The sequence below is a fragment of the Pleurodeles waltl genome, chromosome 2_2 (genome assembly GCF_031143425.1).
Source record: "Pleurodeles waltl isolate 20211129_DDA chromosome 2_2, aPleWal1.hap1.20221129, whole genome shotgun sequence".
In the NCBI taxonomy this organism is placed as follows: domain Eukaryota; kingdom Metazoa; phylum Chordata; class Amphibia; order Caudata; family Salamandridae; genus Pleurodeles; species Pleurodeles waltl.
Genome location: NC_090439.1, coordinates 898,724,185 through 898,745,679, shown reverse-complemented (window position 1 = coordinate 898,745,679; position 21,495 = coordinate 898,724,185). Strand labels below are relative to the sequence as shown.

The following is a 21,495-nucleotide window of genomic DNA, read 5'->3' as shown; positions in this document are numbered from 1 at the left end:
CCTTTCCTAAACTGGGACCCCACTCACATAGAGTTCCATTACAGCAGTTCAGTTCGAATATTCAGTCCCACTGCCAAGCCAGTACTGGACCAAAAAGAGCAAAACACAGCTTAGCCAGTGCACCTCAAGTCTAACATCCAACGCCACTATTGATGGGAACCACCACAGCTCTGCCAGAAACCATCAATTCTAACATTAAGTGCACATTTCTTCTCAGTACTAAAGCTCACACACACGCTCTTCAGGGCTCCTCTCTTCTGTGGTTCAGAGGCAATGCCACTCCCATGCTGCGCCCCACTTGCAGCTTCACCAGGGCACCTCCAGGCTAACACTCGGCAACACTGGCATGCCAGTACTGGGATCCACACATAGCTCTTTTGACATACCTCACTTCTGACTTTGTGTAACCATTACTATTCTAGTACTGCAGCCCAAATACAACTCTGTCAGTGGATCTCAACCCTCACCTGCAGTGCCCAATTATTCCAATACCGGGATTTACATGGCGCTCCATTTCTCATTCCTCACCTGCTGTGTTTCTGTTATTCCAGCACTGGGCCAGGACACAGCTCTCTTACCCCCATCCCTGATCTGAAGCACCCCAATATTGCTGTATTAGGGTTCACATACAACTCTGCTAATGCACCTCCTGCTGTTATGCACTCTGACTTCTGTTTGAGGGCTTGAGGGAGCCAATTAAATCTATTCTTAGCTGACATCCTTATTTAGGAGCATCTGTTTCACCTATCTCACTCTATTCTTTCCTTTACTCAGTTTACTCTCAGTGTTTTCTTTCTCTCTCACTTTTTTCTCTTTCCAGCTCTTAAAATCCACACATTAATAGTTTTGCTTTCTTTCAACTGTTTATTTTTACTCCTCACCTTTTTTTTTAATTTCACTCTTCCTTTTGCTACCTCCAGTTCCAAACTTGCAAAAACATGGTTATTTATTTCCTTGTTTCTTTCCTCTCTTTTTTCCTCATCAGGCATTCATTCTTTCACTATTTTTTTTCTTCCCTTCTTTCTTTCTTTTTTTATTTGCTCTTTCCTTTGACTAGGTATGTGTCTTTTCACTTTTTTTTTAAGATCGTTATTCCTTCCTCTGGTGTTTTTCTTATCTCTATCTGTCAATTCACATTTACTATAAATACCTTTTTCTAATCTGTATGTGGAAACCACAAGTTACTTGTCAGGACCTGAAGTGACAAAGTGGTTTTACCATTCTGTGTCTGTGGGAAATGTGTCTGTACATACATGCCCTGGCTCTTTCGCTGCTTGTTTCTTTCACCATGTCTCTTTTTTCTCTAATGTTCATTTTTCTCTTTCACTTCTCTCATTATTTTTTCCTCTTTATCTTTTGTTTGCTAGCTTCCTTCCATTTTTTTCTTTTGTCTCACACGTTTGCTCTGTTTCTTCTCTTAGTTGTGTGTTCATTTACTCATTCTTTCTTTCCCTTTTTTCTTTTATTTCTTTGCAACCCCTTCTCTTTCTTCCTTTTGTCTGTTGTATTCCTTTTGCTTCTCTTTTTCTGCCCCATCCGCTTTCTCTCCTGAATCTAGTTACCAAGGGAGCAACAGGTGTAGTGACACCAGGGCCCAGAGACATATGGACCTCACTCAAATCTAATTACTGCTGTATTTTCCTACTGAAATTCCAGTCAACCATGTTCCTTTCTTACTCCAGGGCCTATGACACAGTTACTACGCCACTTGTCCTCCATCTTTATTCCCGACTCCCTCTTTCCTTTCACCCTCCAGTCCGTCCCAGATGATATTTTTGTCAAGGTGTTTTGAGCATTACACTCTAATGCCAAAAGTTTATTGCTGATAAAGGTTTATATGATAATTGTATATGTTTTAAGTTAGAGGGAGAAGGATAGAGGGATTACTTTAGTTACATGCTGGGCCACTGGAAATATATGGCAGGAAAAGATGAAATTATGAGGCATGGTTGACCATTATATGTGGCAAGAAAAGTCCAATTATGAATTTACAATTCAAATAGCTTTAACTCTATAAAAACAAATACGAGACCTATTGCATTGCAAATGCTTGTTTTTTTGCAGTTGTCTTTCATCCAGTGCCCCGTGGTAGTGGGGGGTGACAATAGCTAATGCTTAGTAGTATCGCTTCCATTCTTCGCTGTCAGAAGTTGTGCCTTGTGACCTTCACCTTTGGCGAAAGGAGAGATAGTGTAGTTCCACCTCAAAAAAACAAGTATTGGCAAAGCCAATAGGCCTCGTCGCTGTGCATCATGGCTGAAATTAAAGGCAATAAAAGAGCTATGACGCAGTCAATACTGGTCGCTCCATAGTGCCTTTTTTTTAAATAACTTTCAGCCATGTTGTACAGCAGCTGTTTTTAAATAAAAGGTGAGACGTGGAGCACTGGTGTGTATTACACTTTTTTTTTTAAACTATTGAGACATGTTGCACAGCAACTGCTTTACAACATGAAAGAAAGTTTAAAAACTAGGGTGGGTGGCAGGGGAAAAAAGCATCATACACAAGGTGGAGTGAGGAAGAAAAAATAGTCCCTCTATCACAGCTCAAGCACCTGACGAGCACGAAATAAATTGAATCAATGTGTGCTTGGTCCGAGCTCCACAGAAAGGAACGGAAGTGACTCTTGGCCTGTGCTTCCCAATTAGGCCGCAGCAGAGAAGAGTGACCATGGAGCCAATGAGTGGTAAGCAATGGATGGGCTCGAGGCACTTTATTGTAAACAATGTCTTGCTCAAGTGAGAGCGCATGTGCTGTTGCAGGCTTGACCTAAGTTTTGTAAGCATCTGCCAGCCCAAAGCCTTGTATGGAAATGGGAAATATATGTGGTACAGTGTAGGCCCTCTTTTAGCCCCCAATCTCTTTAAACTTTACCAGTTTTTTTTAAAAAAAATACGTACAATTGCGACCTCTGCGACTTTGCAGCTTGAAATGTGAAGGTTTTGCTATGGTAAAACTAACCTGAAGTCCGGGGTATTAAAGTCATTACATATTTACATCTTATACTGTCGTATCCGATATCCAAAAATGCTTTCAGTATATATGTGTTCGATGGCATGTGTAGCTGCAGATACACATGCTGTGCATTATCCTGCCATCTAGTGTTGGGCTCGAGTGTTCCAAGTTGTTTTTCTTCGAAGAAGTCTTTTCGAGTCACGAGACCGAGGGACTCCTCCCTTTCAGCTCCATTGCGCATGGGCGTCGACTCCATCTTAGATTGCTTTCTTTCCGCCATCGGGTTCGGACGTGTTCCTCTTCGCTCCGTATTTCGAATCGGGAAAGTTAGCTAAAAATCGAAAATTCAACAGTATTGTTCGCGCTCGGTACCGGTTTAGGGTTAGCGTATCGACACCGATAGAAGAAGCGCTCCGGCAGCCCTTCGGGGCTTCTGCTCTTCAGCGGGGCCTGGTCGGCCCGACCGCATCCATCGACGAAACTAATGGACCGGACCCTCTTCCGCTTCTGTCCGAAGTGCCACTCGAAGTATCCTTATACAGACCAACACTTGGTCTGTAATCTGTGTCTATCACCAGAACACAGGGAGGATACTTGTGAGGGCTGTTGGGCATTTCGATCTAAAAAGACCGTACGGGATCGAAGAGCCAGAAGACTACAAATGACATCGACACCGAGAGAATAACTCAACGTCGAAGAGGAGGAAAGAATTTCCATCCAGGGGACGGACTCAGAAGATTCCGAAAGTGAGCAACCCACGACGATGCAGAAAACAGTGAGTAAAACTGCCCCGTCCAAGACTCACACAAAGATCGTTCAGGCCAAGGGGATGCCACCGCCAGCAGGCCATGGCTTAACCCATCGAAAAGAAGGTGACCAAACATCGGCACCGAAAAAGGCCAAAGAATTGCCGAAGACATCCGACTCCTGTCAAGATTCAGGCTCCGAACGATCTCGGCACCGAGAGTTCAACTCACCCAAGGTGAGAAAAGTAACATCGGAACCGAAAAAGACTTTATTGGAAGCATCGGTACCGAAAAAAGCGGCTTCAGATCCGAAAAGAAGCTCTTACACAGAAGAGCAAGGACTTTCCAGCCAAATGTATACACACAGATTTGAGCAGGAAATAAGTATGGGGGAACCAGACCATACCCAAAGGAGGTTGCATATCCAGAAAGAGACTGGAAAAATACAAACTCTTCCTCCAATTAAAACCAAGAGAAAGCTGGCATTTCATGAGTCAGAAATGCAGCCAAAGGCAAAGGTGGCAAGAGATAAAACCCCACCACCAAGGTTTTCGCCACCACCTTCTCCACTACACTCACCACAGCTGTCCCCGGTAACAACACCTCCAATGCAGTCACCTACTCATACAGGGATGACACAGGATGATCCGGATCCATGGGACTTATATGATGCTCCAGTATCAGACAACAGCCCAGATTGTTACCCAACAAGGCAGTCACCTCCAGAGGACAGTACTGCATATACGCAGGTACTATCAAGGGCAGCTACATTCCACAATGTAGCAATGTATTCAGAGCCAATGGAGGATGATTTACTATTCAACACCTTGGCATCCAACCACACTTCATACCAGAGTCTGCCAATGCTCCCGGGCATGCTCAAGCACGCAAAACAGGTCTTCCAAGACCCAGTTAAAGGAAGGGCTATCACGCCTAGGGTGGAGAAAAAATACAAACCTCCCCCAACGGACCCTGTGTTTATAACACAGCAACTTACACCAGACTCAGTGGTTGTAGGAGCAGCAAGAAAGAGGGCAAACTCTCAATCGTCAGGAGACGAACCACCGCCTGACAAAGAGAGTAGGAAGTTTGATGCATCGGGCAAACGTGTGGCAGCACAGGCAGCCAATCAATGGCGGATCGCAAACTCATAAGCCCTGCTGGCTCGCTGCGACAGGGCACACTGGGACGAGATGCAACACATTATACAGCACTTGCCCAAAGAACACCAAAAGCGTGCCCAACAGGTTGTGGAAGAAGGGCAAGCAATATCCAACAACCAAATAAGGTCTGCATTAGACTCGGCAGACACACCGGCACAAACAGTCAACACTGCGGTAACCATTCACAGGCATGCATGGTTACGAAGCTCGGGCTTCAAACCAGAAATCCAACAAGCTGTGTTAAACGTGCCTTTTAACCAGGAACAATTGTTTGGGACGGAAGTGGACACAGCAATTGAAAAATTAAAGAAGGACACGGCCAAAGCCATGGGCGCGCTATACTCCCCACAGAGCAGAGGCACATTTAGAAAGCCACAATTTAGAGGGGGGTTTCGAATGCAAACACCAGAGCCTTCCACCTCGCAAACCAGACCTACCTATCAGGGACAATACCAGAGAGGAGGGTTTCGTGGCTCATACAGAGTTCCCAAGAGGAAGGGGAAAATTCCAAACACCTAAGACAAGTCAAACCAAACAATGACTTCAATGTCACAAAACCCCAACACTTAACACCAGTGGGGGGGGAGACTTACCACATACTACCAAAACTGGACACACATAACTACGGCCGCATGGGTCCTAGCCATTATCCAACATGGTTATTGCATAGAATTCATAAATTTCCCGCCATATGTGCCCCCAAGGACACACAATATGTCCAAACAACACTTAGACCTATTACAACTAGAGGTCCAAGCACTATTACAAAAACAAGCAATAGAGTTAGTACCCAAACATCAGAAAGGAACAGGTGTCTACTCACTATATTTCCTAATTCCAAAAAAGGACAAAACGTTAAGACCTATATTAGACCTCAGAACACTGAATCTCTTCATCAAGTCAGATCACTTTCACATGGTAACACTTCAAGACGTGGTTCCCTTACTAAAAAAAGAGGACTACATGTCAACGTTAGATCTCAAGGATGCCTACTTTCACATACCCATACATCCTTCCCACAGAAAATACTTAAGGTTTGTAATACACGGCGTACACTATCAATTCAAAGTGTTACCGTTCAGGATAACAACAGCCCCAAGGGTATTCACAAAATGCCTTGCAGTAGTAGCCGCTCACATAAGGAGACAGCACATGCACGTATTCCCATACTTAGACTACTGGCTAATAAAAACCAGCACTCAACAACAGTGTCTTCTTCACACGCAATACGTTATAGAAACTCTCCACAAACTAAGATTTTCTATAAATTACCAGAAATTGCATCTGCAGCCATCCTAAATACAACAATACTTGGGAGCAACACTCAACACACAAAAAGCGATTGCTACTCCAAGTCCACAAAGAGTACAAGCGTTCCAAAATATAACATCAAACATACAGCCAAACCAACACTACCAAGTAAGGTTTGTAATGAAACTTCTAGGCATGATGTCTTCATGCATAGCCATTGTCCCAAACGTGAGATTACACATGCGGCCTTTACAACAGTGCCTAGCAAAACAATGGACACAGGCACAGGGTCAACTCCAAGATCTAGTGTTGATAGACCGCCAGACACACTTCTCGCTTCAATGGTAGAACCCTATAAATTTAAACAAAGGGAGGCCATTCCAGGACCCAGTGCCTCAAGATGTGATCACAACAGATGCTTCCATGATGGGGTGGGGAGCACACCTCAACAAGCACAGCATACAGGGACAATGGGACAATCAACAAAAACAACTCCACATAAATCATTTAGAACTTTTGGCAGTGTTTCTAGCATTAAAAGCATTTCAACCACTAAAAGCCCACAAACACATTCTTGTCAAAACCGACAACATGACAACAATGTATTATCTCAACAAACAAGGAGGGACACACTCGTTACAACCGTGTCTCTTAGCCCAAAAAATTGGCATTGGGCAATTCACAATCACATTCGCCTAATAGCACAATACATCCCAGGCATTCAGAACCAGTTGGCCGACAAACTCAGTCGAGATCACCAGCAAACACACGAATGGGAAATTCATCCCCAGATCCTACAGGATTACTTCCTACACTGGGCAACACCAAAAATAGACCTATTTGCAACAAAAGAAAACACAAAACGCCACAATTTCGCGTCCAGGTACCCACACCCTCAATCCAAGGGCAATGCGTTATGGATCAGTTGGTCAGGGATATTTGCTTACGCTTTTCCCCCTCTCCCACTCATTCCTTATCTGGTAAACAAACTAAGTCAAAACAAACTCAAACTAATTCTCATGGCACCAACCTGGGCTCGCCAACCGTGGTACACAACACTGCTGGACCTATCTGTAGTACCTCACATCAAATTACCAAACAGGCCAGATCTGTTAACTCAACACAAACAACAGATCAGACACCCAAATCCAGCATTGCTCAATCTAGCAATCTGGCTCCTGAAGTCTTAGAATTTGGGCACTTAGACCTTACACAAGAATGTATGGAGGTCATTAAACAAGCTAGACAAGACATTGTTACGCAAACAAATGGAAAAGATTTGTTCATTACTGCCACAATAATCAAATTCAACCACTACATGCTTACGCAAAGGACATTGTAAGCTACTTATTACACTTACAAAAGTCTAAACTAGCATTCTCTTCAATTAAAATATATCTCACAGCAATATCTGCCTATCTGCAGATTACACATTCAACATCGCTCTTTAGAATCCCAGTCATCAAAGCATTTATGGAGGGATTAAAAAGAATCATACCCCCGAGAACACCACCAGTACCTTCGTGGAACCTTAATATTGTATTAACAGGACTCATGGGACCACCATTTGAACCCATGCACTCTTGTGAAATGCAATACTTAACTTGGAAAGTAGCCTTTCTAATAGCTATCACATCACTTAGAAGAGTAAGTGAGATGCAAGCATTTACTATACAAGAACCCTTTATACAAATACATAAACATAAAGTGGTTCTCCGTACAAATCCCAAATTCCTACCAAAGGTTATATCACCATTCCACCTAAACCAAACAGTGGAACTCCCAGTCTTCTTTCCACAGCCAGACTCAGTAGCCGAAAGAGCCTTACATACATTAGACATAAAAAGAGCACTAATGTATTACATTGACAGAACAAAACAATTTCGTAAAACAAAACAATTGTTCGTAGCCTTCCAAAAACCTCATGCAGGTAATCCTATATCCAAACAAGGCATTGCCAGATGGATAGTTAAATGTATTCAAACTTGCTATATTAAAGCAAAAAGAGATTTACCTATTGCACCAATAGCACATTCCACTAGGAAAAAAGGCGCCACAATGGCTTTTTTGGGAAATATACCTATGACAGAAATTTGTAAGGCAGCCACCTGGTCTACGCCTCATACATTCACAAAGCATTACTGTGTAGATGTGCTAACAACACAACAAGCCACAGTAGGACAAGCTGTATTAAGAACATTATTTCAGACAACTTCAACTCCTACAGGCTAAGCCACCGCTTTTGGGGAGATTACTGCTTATTAGTCTATGCACAGCATGTGTATCTGCAGCTACACATGCCATTGAACGGAAAATGTCACTTACCCAGTGTACATCTGTTTGTGGCAGGAGACTCTGCAGATTTACATGCGCCCTCCCACCTCCCCGGGAGCCTGTAGCCATTAGAAGTTGGATAAAACTGTAAATTTGTAAATAAATATTATTTTAATACACATTATGTACATACATACCTACTCCATTGCATGGGCACATTTAGTATATTCACAACTCCTACCTCACCCTCTGCGGGGAAAATAATCTAAGATTGAGTCGACGCCCATGCGCAATGGAGCCGAAAGGGAGGAGTCCCTCGGTCTCGTGACTCGAAAAAACTTCTTAGAAGAAAAACAACTTATAACACTCCGAGCTCAACACTAGATGGCAGGTTAATGCACAGCATGTGAATCTGCAGCGTCTCATGCCACGAACAGATGTACACTGGGTAAGTGACATTTTCCATATATGACATGTCTATATCTGCCTTAATTTTCTTTGTTTTCTTATGACATCTGAAAAGCCCTTTGCATGGTGTTTTGTTACCATGACTGAGTCTAGTAAATTTTTTCATGACTAAGAATAGTTAATTTGTTACTTTGTATAAAATAGGCATTGTGTCCTTTGTATTTTATTAGGAGCATTTCCGGACGTTAAACCTAACTCCAAGGGAAAGTGGAGCTCTATTCATAGCAACCAGAATAGTATTGTGCATGCAGGTGTATGGAAGCATCATCTGGCGTTCTTTAGAAAGTAAAGAGAGAGAAAATTGCATCGAATTTGGGAAGGGTTGGGGCGAAGAGGGCAGAAGGATAATTAGGGCTTTGTTAAATAGATGGTAACATGCTCTTGCTTTGACTGATGGATCTACTAATACAGGAACCGCTGAACATTTTCATTATACTTTGTTTTCCCATAGTTGTGATAAGAGTGCATTTTACACCAAAAGTGTGCATGTTTGATCCCTGGAAATGTGGAGGTTCAGCTGGTTTATTGTGAATTCACACATGCAAACACATGTTATCTAGCATTGAATATTTTATAGATTACAAATGCCATTTCAATATTGCAGGTTTTGGTCTTCAGGTTTTGCATTGCTTTCTCTGCTAGGTAAAGTCTACCTTTCAGCCTTCGAGTATAACCTAAGACGAAGGCTTTATTGATGAACATCTCTGAGGATGACACACTTTAAAAAAGTGTATGTGTAGGTGTATAATTCATATATGCACACAATGATGTCACATAATGTGAAAAGTGTAAGTAGTTTTCCTCAAAAACAATGAAAGAGATGTCCATAAGGGAGGTAATTTTGCATCACAGCACCAATTTAAATATCACGAAAAAATACCCATAGTGGAATCTAAAACTGTCTCATCTTTGAAGAATCCCAAGCCCTATTAGTAAAGGGATGCTGAGAAATCAAAGTAGGATAGGCCCACTAGTCCTGGCCTCTCACTGCAACTCACCTGGCTGTTTCCCTGAGTACTCTTTAGAGTCCAGGTCATCCTCTCATTCTAACGAACAGCAGGGTGATATTCCCTCTTGATCGACCTCAGAGTCATAGACATCACACATAATGGCTAGTTTGTCACCGACGTCACCAGATCTGAGATCCTCGATGTGTATACTGATGTTGGATGCCTCCAACACTAGCTCTGGGTACTTCCGCAACATTTCTTGTGGCATCAAAGCCATTGATATCCTCAGTGTCACTCACTTGACGTCCGCCACATCATCACCAGCCCTCAACTTCGATATAGAAGTCAAAGACTGGAAAAGTTACACTGACCACATGGGAACATACTGAAATGTAATGGACAAATTAACAGGCTAATGTGAGTCAAACTTTAAAAATGGGGAAGGACAAACAGGAAAACGAAGGCTGAGTAGAAGAAAAGAGGGCCAAGAAAGATGTTCACCACAGGAGGCAAAGTCCAACCTCATAGAAGTTCTTAAGGGTTGGGTTTCTCAGTTGGATTCTGGGGAATACCGGGTAGCAGTTCTGGGACTCAGTAGACTGAGCAGGAGCATAACAAACAGATGAATGACTTCAGTCTTTCTGGGAAGTACCCAAACAACTTCTTCCAGAAGGGTTATGTGGATTGAGAGTACAGAAAATGTCCTGGACTCCATCCAACCATGAAATAGTTGAGGGGCTACTACGAGGCTCCCTCAGCTCCCGCAGTCCCCGCAGTGTGTCCATGGCCCATCGTAAAGTACTTCTCTTGCAGCGTCATTCTTATCCTCTGTTATCATACTCTATGCCTGTGATGAGGAAAGCCTCATACATATTTGTATGGACCACGATGTCTGAGGCCAAAGCTCTGTGCTTTCTTTCAGAGCTGGAGTACAACCGGAGAAAACCACATTTACCCTAAATCTGCTGGATCAAAAGTTGAACACCCTCTTCAAGAACTCGGCCTTTGTGCCATTCAGCCTTTGTACCAGCAAGCCCCTTTGGACAAGACAAGAAATGTAGCACCCCAGATTAACCCCCCACATATCTGTGGCCATGTCTGTCGCCACAGATAAGTTAGATAGTGTTCTGGCCACAGTCGCACACTAGAATTTCTTAAACACTTTTTTGGATCTATCAGTATCCTGGAGAAGACAGAAGAAAGCTGCAAGGCATAGGCTGGGCAGTGTCCTTCACTGTATGAGTATCAAATAAAGTGGTGCTTTTAACTAGATATGAAAGGGCATAGTGGGAAAAGATAGAGTAGCTGCTCTAAATCCTGCTGGAAAACATGCATGACGAAGCTAGGAAGATGCTGGCGTCATGCTGATTGGCACCTAAGCATGCTATGTCTAAATGTGGAAGACACAGATTTTCATCATATGCCTCAGAGGTAAGGCTTCCAATGCCAGGGTTGGTTGAACTATATAATTTTTCATCAAGAAATATAGGCCAAAGTGCTGGAAATCCCTTCAGTGGTGTAGACATATTTGCCAAGTAGGTCAATGAGGTGCTGCTAACCATGCAGACCAACACTGATATAAATCACGACTATGGAGGCCCTGTCAATTAGGTAGGTGTGCGTCTCCCCTCTGAGGACTGAGAAGCAGGTCCCTGCAATTTCAGAGGCTTTTCCTATCCACAGATTCAACGGTGCATTTTCTCTGCCCTATACTATCCCAGCGAGCAGTGTAACACTCAGATAGGCCACTGGGTTTCAGGTGCTGTTCTATGAACGCAATTGGTGCAGAGGAAAGCCAAGTGCCTCTGCCTTAATACATACTTGCACTTTGTCAACAAGGGCATGAAAACAGTCATTAATGTGTAATATTTGCAGAGGTGATCTCCTATCTGCAACAAGAAGACTTGATATTATTGGACCTCAAAGATACCTACTTGCACAACCTTGTTTGCAAGAACCGTTGCTGTTTCCTCACGTTCAGAGTGGTGTGTGGCATTTACAGTGTAAGGTTCTAGAGTGCAGGTTGCAACCTGCACCCAGGGGATACCTGGTTTCTCATCTTAGCAGGCCAAGTGTCCACTTCTTCCCCTAAAAGTACAACTGTGTGATAAATGTACTGTCAAAGGTGGAGGCAAGGCATCTATCCAGATATGTACTTGGCTGTTCTAAGATTTGGGGCTGTCCCTCAACTTTCAGAATCCCTCTTAAAACCATTTCAGGAGATTCTTTCTTGGTGCCATTTGTGGCCTGTGGACATTCATGGCATAGGCAGACAGTGACAGGGCCACTGTAGCCAGATGCCTCGTATACTGCATCATTTACCACCTGCCATTTAATGGACAGATAACGAGCTGGGCAAGTGAGAGTTCAGTTAATGAGGGTAATCACTGGAGATTTCATGGCCAATATGGTGTTGATTGATATCTGCATGGCAGAAATCTTTCCAGATCCTCTTCTCACATCGTTGGGTACTAAGGTAAAAGCTGATGCTGTGGGGGAACAGGACCTATTTAGTTGAAGATGCAACTCTTTATCCATCTGCGAGATACCTGCTTCTAAGTATTCTTTTGAAAGAGCATGCAAATGTATAAAAGAGCCAGTGCTGGGAAAAGAAGTATTTGCTTCCCTCTAATGGAGAGTCTACAGTATTGATAACTTTTATAAATTCGGAGGCTCCCCTCCTGTCTTCCCTGGCAATTGTATGTAATTAGTTTGTTCTTGGTATTGCATGTTCATAAGAGATGTGCTTAAGATCTGAAGGGAGTTGCTTAACAAAGTAATGAGATACAGGTAAAGGTAGGCTGGGCTGAAGACATCCAGGCTGCCTGTTTTTTATTGGATCATTCTTAGCTAGAACTGGGGCAATATTGAAACAGCTGATTTCTATAAAATATTCATATGCTAGAGAACCTCCTTTTGAATTGATGTAACCATGGAGTTTAATGTATGTTCTCATTTTGAGCTCTGAAATGTAACTGTTAAATAACAATATTATCTCACATTTTGGAAGGTCTTTTGAAACACAGTTATCACGAGTAGAAGCGGAATTGTTGAGAAGAGAAGCCCCTCCGTCATATGGACAGTTGATTGCTCAGGGTCTAATTCCACCAGTTGAGGATTTTCCCGTCTGTTCACCAAATCAGGTAATGTTATATTATTTATTGCAATAGTAAACAACTTCTGTTGACCATCTTAAAGGACATTGTTCTACTTAATCTTCTACTTGTCTTTTATCACTCCCAGTAACTGCTCCTTCTCCCATTGCCACCCAGCCTAGGGTCAGCCATACATACCTAAACAGGACCGCATATGAAGACAATTACCACCAGTCCTTTCATAGCCCATCCACTTGCTATACTGACGACTACCACAGGCCACCTAAACATGGTGGACGTCACACACATGCAAGCCAAGCCAGGATCCATAGTGAGTAGACTCTGACATAAACACAGTTTGTGAAAAGGAAACACCTTATTTGGTGTGGGCATAGCAGATAGAAGGAAGATCATTTAAACACAAGTACAGGTGCCTGTTTGCGTTGGGGGCACATAAACAGATTTGTATTTGGTATTAGTCCTCTTTAAGGCAATAACCACCAAAAAAGGCACAGGCATATTAAGGAACAACAAAAAGCAATGTTAGAATTGGGCCAACGAACAAAACGTGCACCCATCCTACTTTTTCTGTCCTCTTAATGCACTTTTTTGCACCTTCTATAAAAATGCAGGTGAGGGCAGTGTTTTGTCTGCCCATTTTGCTATGAAAAGCAGGGGTGCCATCGGAATGCAAATTAAAATGAAAGGGATATGGTGTGTTTACGTAGGCTAGTAACTGAATGACAACAGTGCCATAAAGCAATGTGTGACATACTCTGGGGTAGAGTGTGTTGTGACAGACGTTCACTGTATGGACGTTGTGAAATAATACACATACCTACAAGAACTGTGTGACAGAATACGATATTGCCATTTGTTAAGTTCTGTTTTTTTTAACAGTATGAAAGGAGGCTGGGTATTTGACATTCTCACTTGTAGTAAGAGCCACGATTGGAGCTAGTTAGGACATAACTCTTCAGTGTGTGCTGAGCAAGGGTGAATGGTATACATGCATGTTTGCTTGGGGTTATTTTGTAGATATCTTATGTTAAGTCTAGTTTTCTTTGTTGTCTACTGTGTTATCTTTGCTTGTAATGTTTTGGAGTTCTGTGTGTTTTTTTCATTTGAGAAAGTGGGATGGAGTGTTGTAATCTGAGTCACGTGGTGTCTTGTTTAGAAGAGTGGCTACTATTCCTTCGTTTTCTGTTGGTTATGTCACATTATGTGTGGGACTAGGCAGTTAGAGATGCTGAGTGATGATGGAAGCCATCTTGTTCCTGGTGTGAATTGTTCTTTGTAACATATTTACTAGTCAAATCCTAGAAATACCATCTGTGTCCTTGCCTGAGTTCCACTTATTAGTCATAGTGTGTAGCTACTCAGTTTAACAGGAGCACACTTATGTATCGAAGCGAATCTCCGAACATAGTAGTGAAACAAGTAGAACTGCATATTCACCACGCAGGGTAGGCAGCATTTGGCATTATCTACTGAAACGCTCCTGACTGTCAGCAAACAATATAGGTCTGTTTTGCAGCGTGAATTTTTCCTGGATTCATATGCTATACATTATTGTTTGGGTCTTGAATTATCCACTTCTTGTAGTCCTTCTTCTCCTTTCATCTTTTTTGTTGTTGCTGGGTGTCAATAGAGTTCCCTATTTGGTGCTTTCCTGTGATGTTGTATGCCCTCCCCCATGAATTTTCACTTTAACGTAACCGTCCTGGCAAACAAAACTCACTACCAGTTCACAGTGCTGGCGTTTGTGATAAAATCAGCACCAAGGGTCTTCACAAGTGGCTAGCAGCAGTAGGAGCTCACCTAAGAAGACAAGGGATACATGTCTATCTCTACCTAGACGATTGGTTGGTAGGAGCAAAACTCATCCAAAAAATGCAAAGAGCATATACCATAGTTAATAACAACATTATTCACATTGGGTTTCTCTATAAACCTAGAGAAGTCATCACCAACACCAGGACAGGAAAAGATGCTTCTGGGAGCAAGGATCAACTCAATACGAGGGGATGTGTGTCCCAGCAAGAAGAGAATACAGTCACCCTTGCTAGAATCTAGCCTTTAGCAAAAGGGGCAAGCTATGACAGTGATAACTATGGGGAAGTTGTTAGGGAGGATGGCTTATGCATCCCTTTGATTCCATATGCCAGATTATACGATACCAATTAAGAAATGACTACAGACCCAATGGCCATAAGCCACAGGGAGTTGAGAGGATCTAGTGGTTGTCATACAAAAACTACAACAGAAAATGGTGTGGTGGAATAAGTCACATGTAACACAAGGAAGGTCATTTATACAACCAGCTCCAACCATGACCATTACAACAGATGCCTTTCATATGGGATGAGGAGCACAAATGAACAGGTTCAAAGTACGGGTCTGAAAGTAACAAGATGCCGTAAAGCACAACAATATTCTGTAACTAAAGACAGTTTTCCAGGCCTTAAAAGCATTTCAGAAATATTTATTTGGGAAAACAATATTGATCCAAACAGACAAAACAACTACAATGTTTAACATGAGCAAGCATGGGGGGAGTCAATCCTTTGCTTTATCGAAGCTAGCTCAAGCAATTTGGAAGTGGGCAATACAGAGGAAGATGAACATAACAGCAGGTCATCTACCAGGCACAGACAGTATACAGGCAGACAAGCTGAGCAGAAAAGCAACATGCTCTCACGAATGGGAACCAATCAGAGAGTGCTCAAAAAGATCTTCAGAAGTTGGAGAACACAAAAAATAAATCTATTTGCAACTCCAAGTAACGCAAAATGCCAAAACTTTGCATCCTGACAACCATTCCACCAATCCCTAGGGAATGTCAATAGATTGGTCAGGGATATTTGCATGTGCTTTCAATCCTCCCGCCACCCCTCCCCAAGAGATCCGACAGTTACACAGAGTGATCAACACATGCTGGAGAAGTAAGATTACGCTAATTTTATTTGCCCTACAATAGGCAAGGCAGACATGGTTTTCAGAACTGATAGAAGTGGCCCAGGGAAGCATTCTAAAACTACCAACACAACCTGACCTGTTGTCAATGGAAGAAGGAAAGGCAGTACAGCCAGCGTCTTTAAACCTGGCAGCCTGACTCCTAAAGACTTAAAGTTCGGTCATCTAAAACTACCAGAGAACACAGTGTCTGTCCTTAGAGGGGCAAGAAGGCCAATAACAAGAAAGTGCTACATCACAAAATGGAAACAGTACTCCTTATAGTGTCTTAAAAGTGGATTATTAAAGTAAAGCACAAGGGAAACAACAATGTTAAAATATCTAACACACCTAATAGACTGCAAGTTAACAAGTACACTTAGCTGCAGCAGTGGCCCACACAAGAGACTTCTTCACTGCTCCAGTAGTGAACATATTTCTAGAAGGAACTAAAAGAATGGCACCACCCAACCTAAAAAGTAAGAACTTTACACAAAATTCTTCAAACTGCAAAACCACACCTACAGGTAAGAAACTATTTGTTATAACCAGGCACCTCAAATATTACAACCACCTGCACTGAGACAAGGAATACACGTACATCATGACAGGGTATGAACACCAGGTCAGGGAGCTCCATACACTGGGATAGGATATATATATATATATATAAATTCGACGGTATTGTTTGCGCTCGGTATCGGGTTAGTTACAACAGATCGACACCGACTTTTGAAGAGCTCCGGTGGCCCTTCACAGTTTTTTCGATCCCCCGTCGGGGCCTGGTCGGCCCGACCACGTGTCTCTTCAAGGCTGATGGAACGGACCCCATTCCGCTTCTGCCACAACAAGTATCCGTATACAGATCAGCACCTGGTCTGTAACTTGTGTTTGTCTCCAGAACACAAGAAAGATACTTGTGAAGCCTGTCGAGCGTTTCGGTCGAGGAAGACACTAAGAGACCGAAGAGCAAGAAGACTGCAAATGGCGTCGGCGCCGACAGGACAAAGACACTTGGAGGAGGAAGAAGAAACCTTCTCCATCCAGGACTCGGACTCGGAAGAGCTCGATCCCGAAGAGACGCCTAAAACCGTGAGTAAGACGTCGACACACAAAACTCACGAGAAGACCACAAAAACCCAGGGGACGCTACCGCCAGCAGGCCATGGCTTAACCCGAAAAATAGGTGGCCGGCCATCGGCACCGAAAAAGGGCACGCATGTGTCGAAGTCATCCGACTCCGGTCGAGATACCGGCACACAGCAAACTCGAGCCCGAGACAGCGGGGCCGAGCAAGTTCGACACCGAGAGGGCGGCACCGAAACAAGTCGGCACCGAGAGACCGGGACGCCGAAAATAAAGAAGGTGTCGTCGGAGCCGAAAAAGGCTACCGAAAAGATTTCCATTCCGAAACATCCAGCCTCGGAACCGAAATCAGGTTCCTACACAGAGGAACAGGGACTGTCCTCCCAAATGCAAGGACATAAGTTCAGACAAGAACTACAGTCAATGGAGCCAGACTACACTCAGAGAAGGCTCCACATCCAAAAGGACACAGGGAAGATAAGTACACTTCCCCCAATTAGGATGAAAAGAAGACTTGCCTTTCAAGAAAAGGACAATCAGCCACAGGCAAAGGTGGCAAAACAAACAACACCGCCACCATCCCCACCACCATCAACGCACACATCACCGGTAGCCACTCCACCACTGATGCAATCCCCAACTCATACTGGAATGAGTCAAGATGATCCCGACACATGGGATCTTTATGATGCGCCAGTGTCAGATAACAGCCCAGACTGTTACCCAGCTAGGCCGTCGCCACCTGAGGACAGTACAGCTTATACACAGGTGGTGTCAAGAGCAGCTGCATTTCATAACGTCACCTTGCTCGCATAACCGATTGAGGATGACTTTTTGTTTAATACACTATCCTTGACTCATAGCCAATACCAAAGCTTACCTATGCTACCTGGAATGCTAAAACACTCCAAACAGCTGTTTCAGGAGCCTGTGAAGGGCAGGGCCATAACTCCAAGAGTAGAAAAAAAGTACAAGCCACTGCCAACAGACCCTGTATATATCACGCAGCAATTAACACCATACTCTGTGGTAGTAGGGGCAGCTCGCAAAAGAGCAAACTCTCACACCTCAGGAGACGCACCACCTCCAGACAAGGAGAGTCGCAAGTTCAACGCTGCGGGGAAAAGGGTTGCAGCACAAGCTGGCAACCAATGGCGTATTGCCAACTCACAGGCACTGCTGGCAAGATATGATAGGGCTCATTGGGACGAAATGCAACATTTCATTGAACACTTACCCAAGGAGTTCCAGAAGAAGGCGCACAACAAGTGGTGGAAGAAGGACAAAGTATCTCAAATAATCAGATACGGTCAGCAATGGATGCAGCAGATACAGCTGCTAGGACAGTAAATACAGCAGTAACCATAAGGAGACACGCATGGTTGCGTACGTCAGGATTCAAGCCGGAAATACAACAAGCCGTGCTTAATATGCCTTTTAACCGACAGCAGTTGTTTAAGCCGGAGGTGGACACTGCTATCGAAAAACTTTAAAAAGACACTGATACGGCCAAAGCCATGGGCGCACTCTACTCCCCACAGAGCAGAGGCACATTTCGCAAAACGCAGTTTAGAGGGGGGTTTCGAGGACAAACTACAGAACCCACAACCTCACAAACAAGGCCCACTTGGTGGGATGTGCAAAGCATGTGAATCTGCAGCGTCTCATGCCACAAACAGATGTACACTGGGTAAGTGACATTTTCCATATATATATATATATATATATATGTATGAATATGTATATATATTTTTCAGAGAACAGTTAAAAGGAACATATTAATTGACAAAGGGTGCTAGCTAACATTGGCACAGGTAATGGTGCGAAGGGACTGGGAATACAGCCACTCTGAGACAGGCAAGGACTTCAGTGGACTTACAGTGGGACAGGGAATACCATAGCAGTGCCCCTGGAAATCATGGACAAGGAATATACCCACACTGGGACCGGAAAGGTTGCGAGTACGTTCAGGGACTGAGACAGGAGATCACACAAAATTGGACAGTGATGCTCACAGTGGAACATAAATCACCTCTGTTCAGAGAATAAACTTGGCACATGGGCAGATAATGTACAGAAACAGATGCAGGAAATGCGCCACACTGAGACTGGTATATACAGAAGGTCAGGGAAGACGAGTTAGGGAATACTCTAGTACTGGCAGACAGGTACAGAGAGACAGAAATTGCACAAACTGTGACAATACAAACAATACTACTCTGAAACAAAACCCATAGGCGCTTAGAGAGGGAAACATCAACAGTAGGACATAGACATGCAGTATGGGGAAAGAGGGGGTGTACTCCAAGTGCAGTGTGTACTACAAAGACACTGGAGAAACTTGCAGTGACACATGAAGGACTGACATTTTGATTGGAAACAGAATTTCACTGTGGTAGGGATAGCATTAGCACTATGACTGGAACTTATTGACAGAAAGACATGAGCACTGGTATAGGGAGACACGACCACTGGAACAGTGTCAGGGCCATCTTAAAGGCAGATGTGGGGATAGATACTGAAGCAGAGTTATATTTGTACTATAACATAAGCTGGAAGGGAGGACAGCTGTGATGTCAAGCCAGACCAAAAAGTTATAAAGAACTGGTGGGCAGATCCTTTTCAAATATCAGCAATTTTTAGGATGATTAAGCAACCCTAAACACACATTTAAGTTGCCCTCAACAGTGGTACAGGCCAATTTGTCAAGCTCTGATACAAGCCATGCCGCATGTATATTCACTAAGAATTGAGTTGCCCACATTTGTTTCATACAGCAGGTTATTGGGACTATATCAGTGTTTATGATCCTTCGGTCCAGTATGCAAGCACTCGCTCTTTATGTTGTTGATGATGCTGCTTTTTGTCCTTGTCACTAGTGATGCAAGTTTTCTAGTGCACCTTCAGTTCTTTTTACTATATCATAGCTCAATGTCTGATAAACATCAACCGCTCACCTTCACCTTCTTGCAGCTTGCACTCTACCCAACTATTCCGTATCTCAACCAACTTTGCAGGTCTGACTTTTTTCATACATGAGCTGGGTGCTGAGCACAGTGACTTCTACCAGTAGGCCTTTGTCCCTAAGCTTCCCTCTGCTGGCACTACCACATCAAATTTGTATTTAATATTTAGTCAACTTAGTTAAATGTTATATTTAACTTTAAATAGTGTTACATTTTTAAAACAGTTTAAAAGTTAGATTTATTTTTTAAAAATTCTATTTAGGTTGAAACACATCAACACACCTGCATATATCTTCACTGGATGAAAAAACAAAGGTTAATGTGACGAAATAGGTGAATATTTCAGTGCCAACTTAATGTTTTAAACTAAAAAAAATACACTGAAATTCACAGTTATAGTTATCTATAAATCTATGACTCATGTCCTAAAGTAACTGTTACTCACGTCCCCACCATGCTCAGTTTTGTCATCATTTATGTCACTTCAAATGTTGCAGTGATGTTATAGAATTTGTCATGAGCAATGTAATATGTGGGTAATGAGTGCTTGGCGAGGGTGTGAGTTATAGAGACCTGGGGTGTGAATTATAGTTACCTTGGGCATGAGTTAGTTACTAAAGCTAACTGATCAATTTCAGTGCTTTTTAAGTTTAAAACATTAAACTAACACTGAAATTGTCACTTAGCTATAACATTAGTTTCATCTTTGGTTTCTTTCCATTGAATTTCTAGGGTTTTTTTGTAACGTAAAGTAGTATTTTATTACCATACAAAATGCTCACCCCCCACCACCAGTATGCAAGGCCTTTGGCGTTGGCCACAGGACTTGGCCAAAGCAACCCCATGCCGCTCACGGCCTTCAGCCAGATGCAGCGTGGTGTTTGCTACAGGGCCTGGCCTATGGCCAGTCCCTACATCCAACCCCCGCTTGCAGCCAACCTCCACTCCCACCCTCTGTTGTCCCTTAGGCCTTTTGTTGTCTCTAGTGGTCCAGCAGATCCCAGCCCCCAGGATCTTTTTGACCCCAGTGACCCAATCCTCCGAAGCCATACTCTAACTATATGGAAGTGGGATGTGTGGTCCTCCTCCAAAAGCCTTAGGAAGCCCGAGGGACCCCATCCTCCGAGACCATATTTTAATTAAAGTGGAGAAAGGTTTGTGGCCACCCTCCTCGATCCTTAAAGGGCCATCCGGCCCCATTCCCTGGGGCAATGCTTCACTCTTAAGGGAGGGATATGTGGAACCCCTTATCAAGCTCAAATGGGCCCCAGGAACCCCATGCCCCATAGCCAAAAATGAAGTTGGGTGCCTCAGGGAAGCCTTGAGGCCCCAACGGCCCCAGCCAGGTCCTGCACTGGATCTAGCATTGCTCCCGCCTCCCAGGAGCAGTTACTTCTGCGTGCTCCCGACGGCCAGAAGCAGTCACAGTTTCCCTGCCTACGAGTGCACAGGCAGAGAAACATAAGTGTGCTCCCTCCGGCGGGAACATTTTCAAAGCTTTCACAGGGTAGGAACACACTTCTTTCCCTATCCACAGTCCTGCGGGCAGGGGAAACCACTATGTCCTGGATGTGAGCTTCCTGGGA

At 43.5% G+C, this 21,495-nt stretch overlaps 1 protein-coding gene across 1 annotated transcript in view; it reads left to right on the top strand.

Moving 5' to 3' along the window:
* LRP12 (LDL receptor related protein 12) overlaps positions 1-21,495 on the top strand; it is a 196,710-nt gene that overhangs the window by 159,893 nt on the left and 15,322 nt on the right. The window contains exon 6 of the mRNA XM_069220605.1: positions 12,818-12,950. Within this exon, the coding sequence (XP_069076706.1) occupies positions 12,818-12,950 (133 nt within the window). The remainder of the gene's footprint in view (positions 1-12,817; positions 12,951-21,495) is intronic.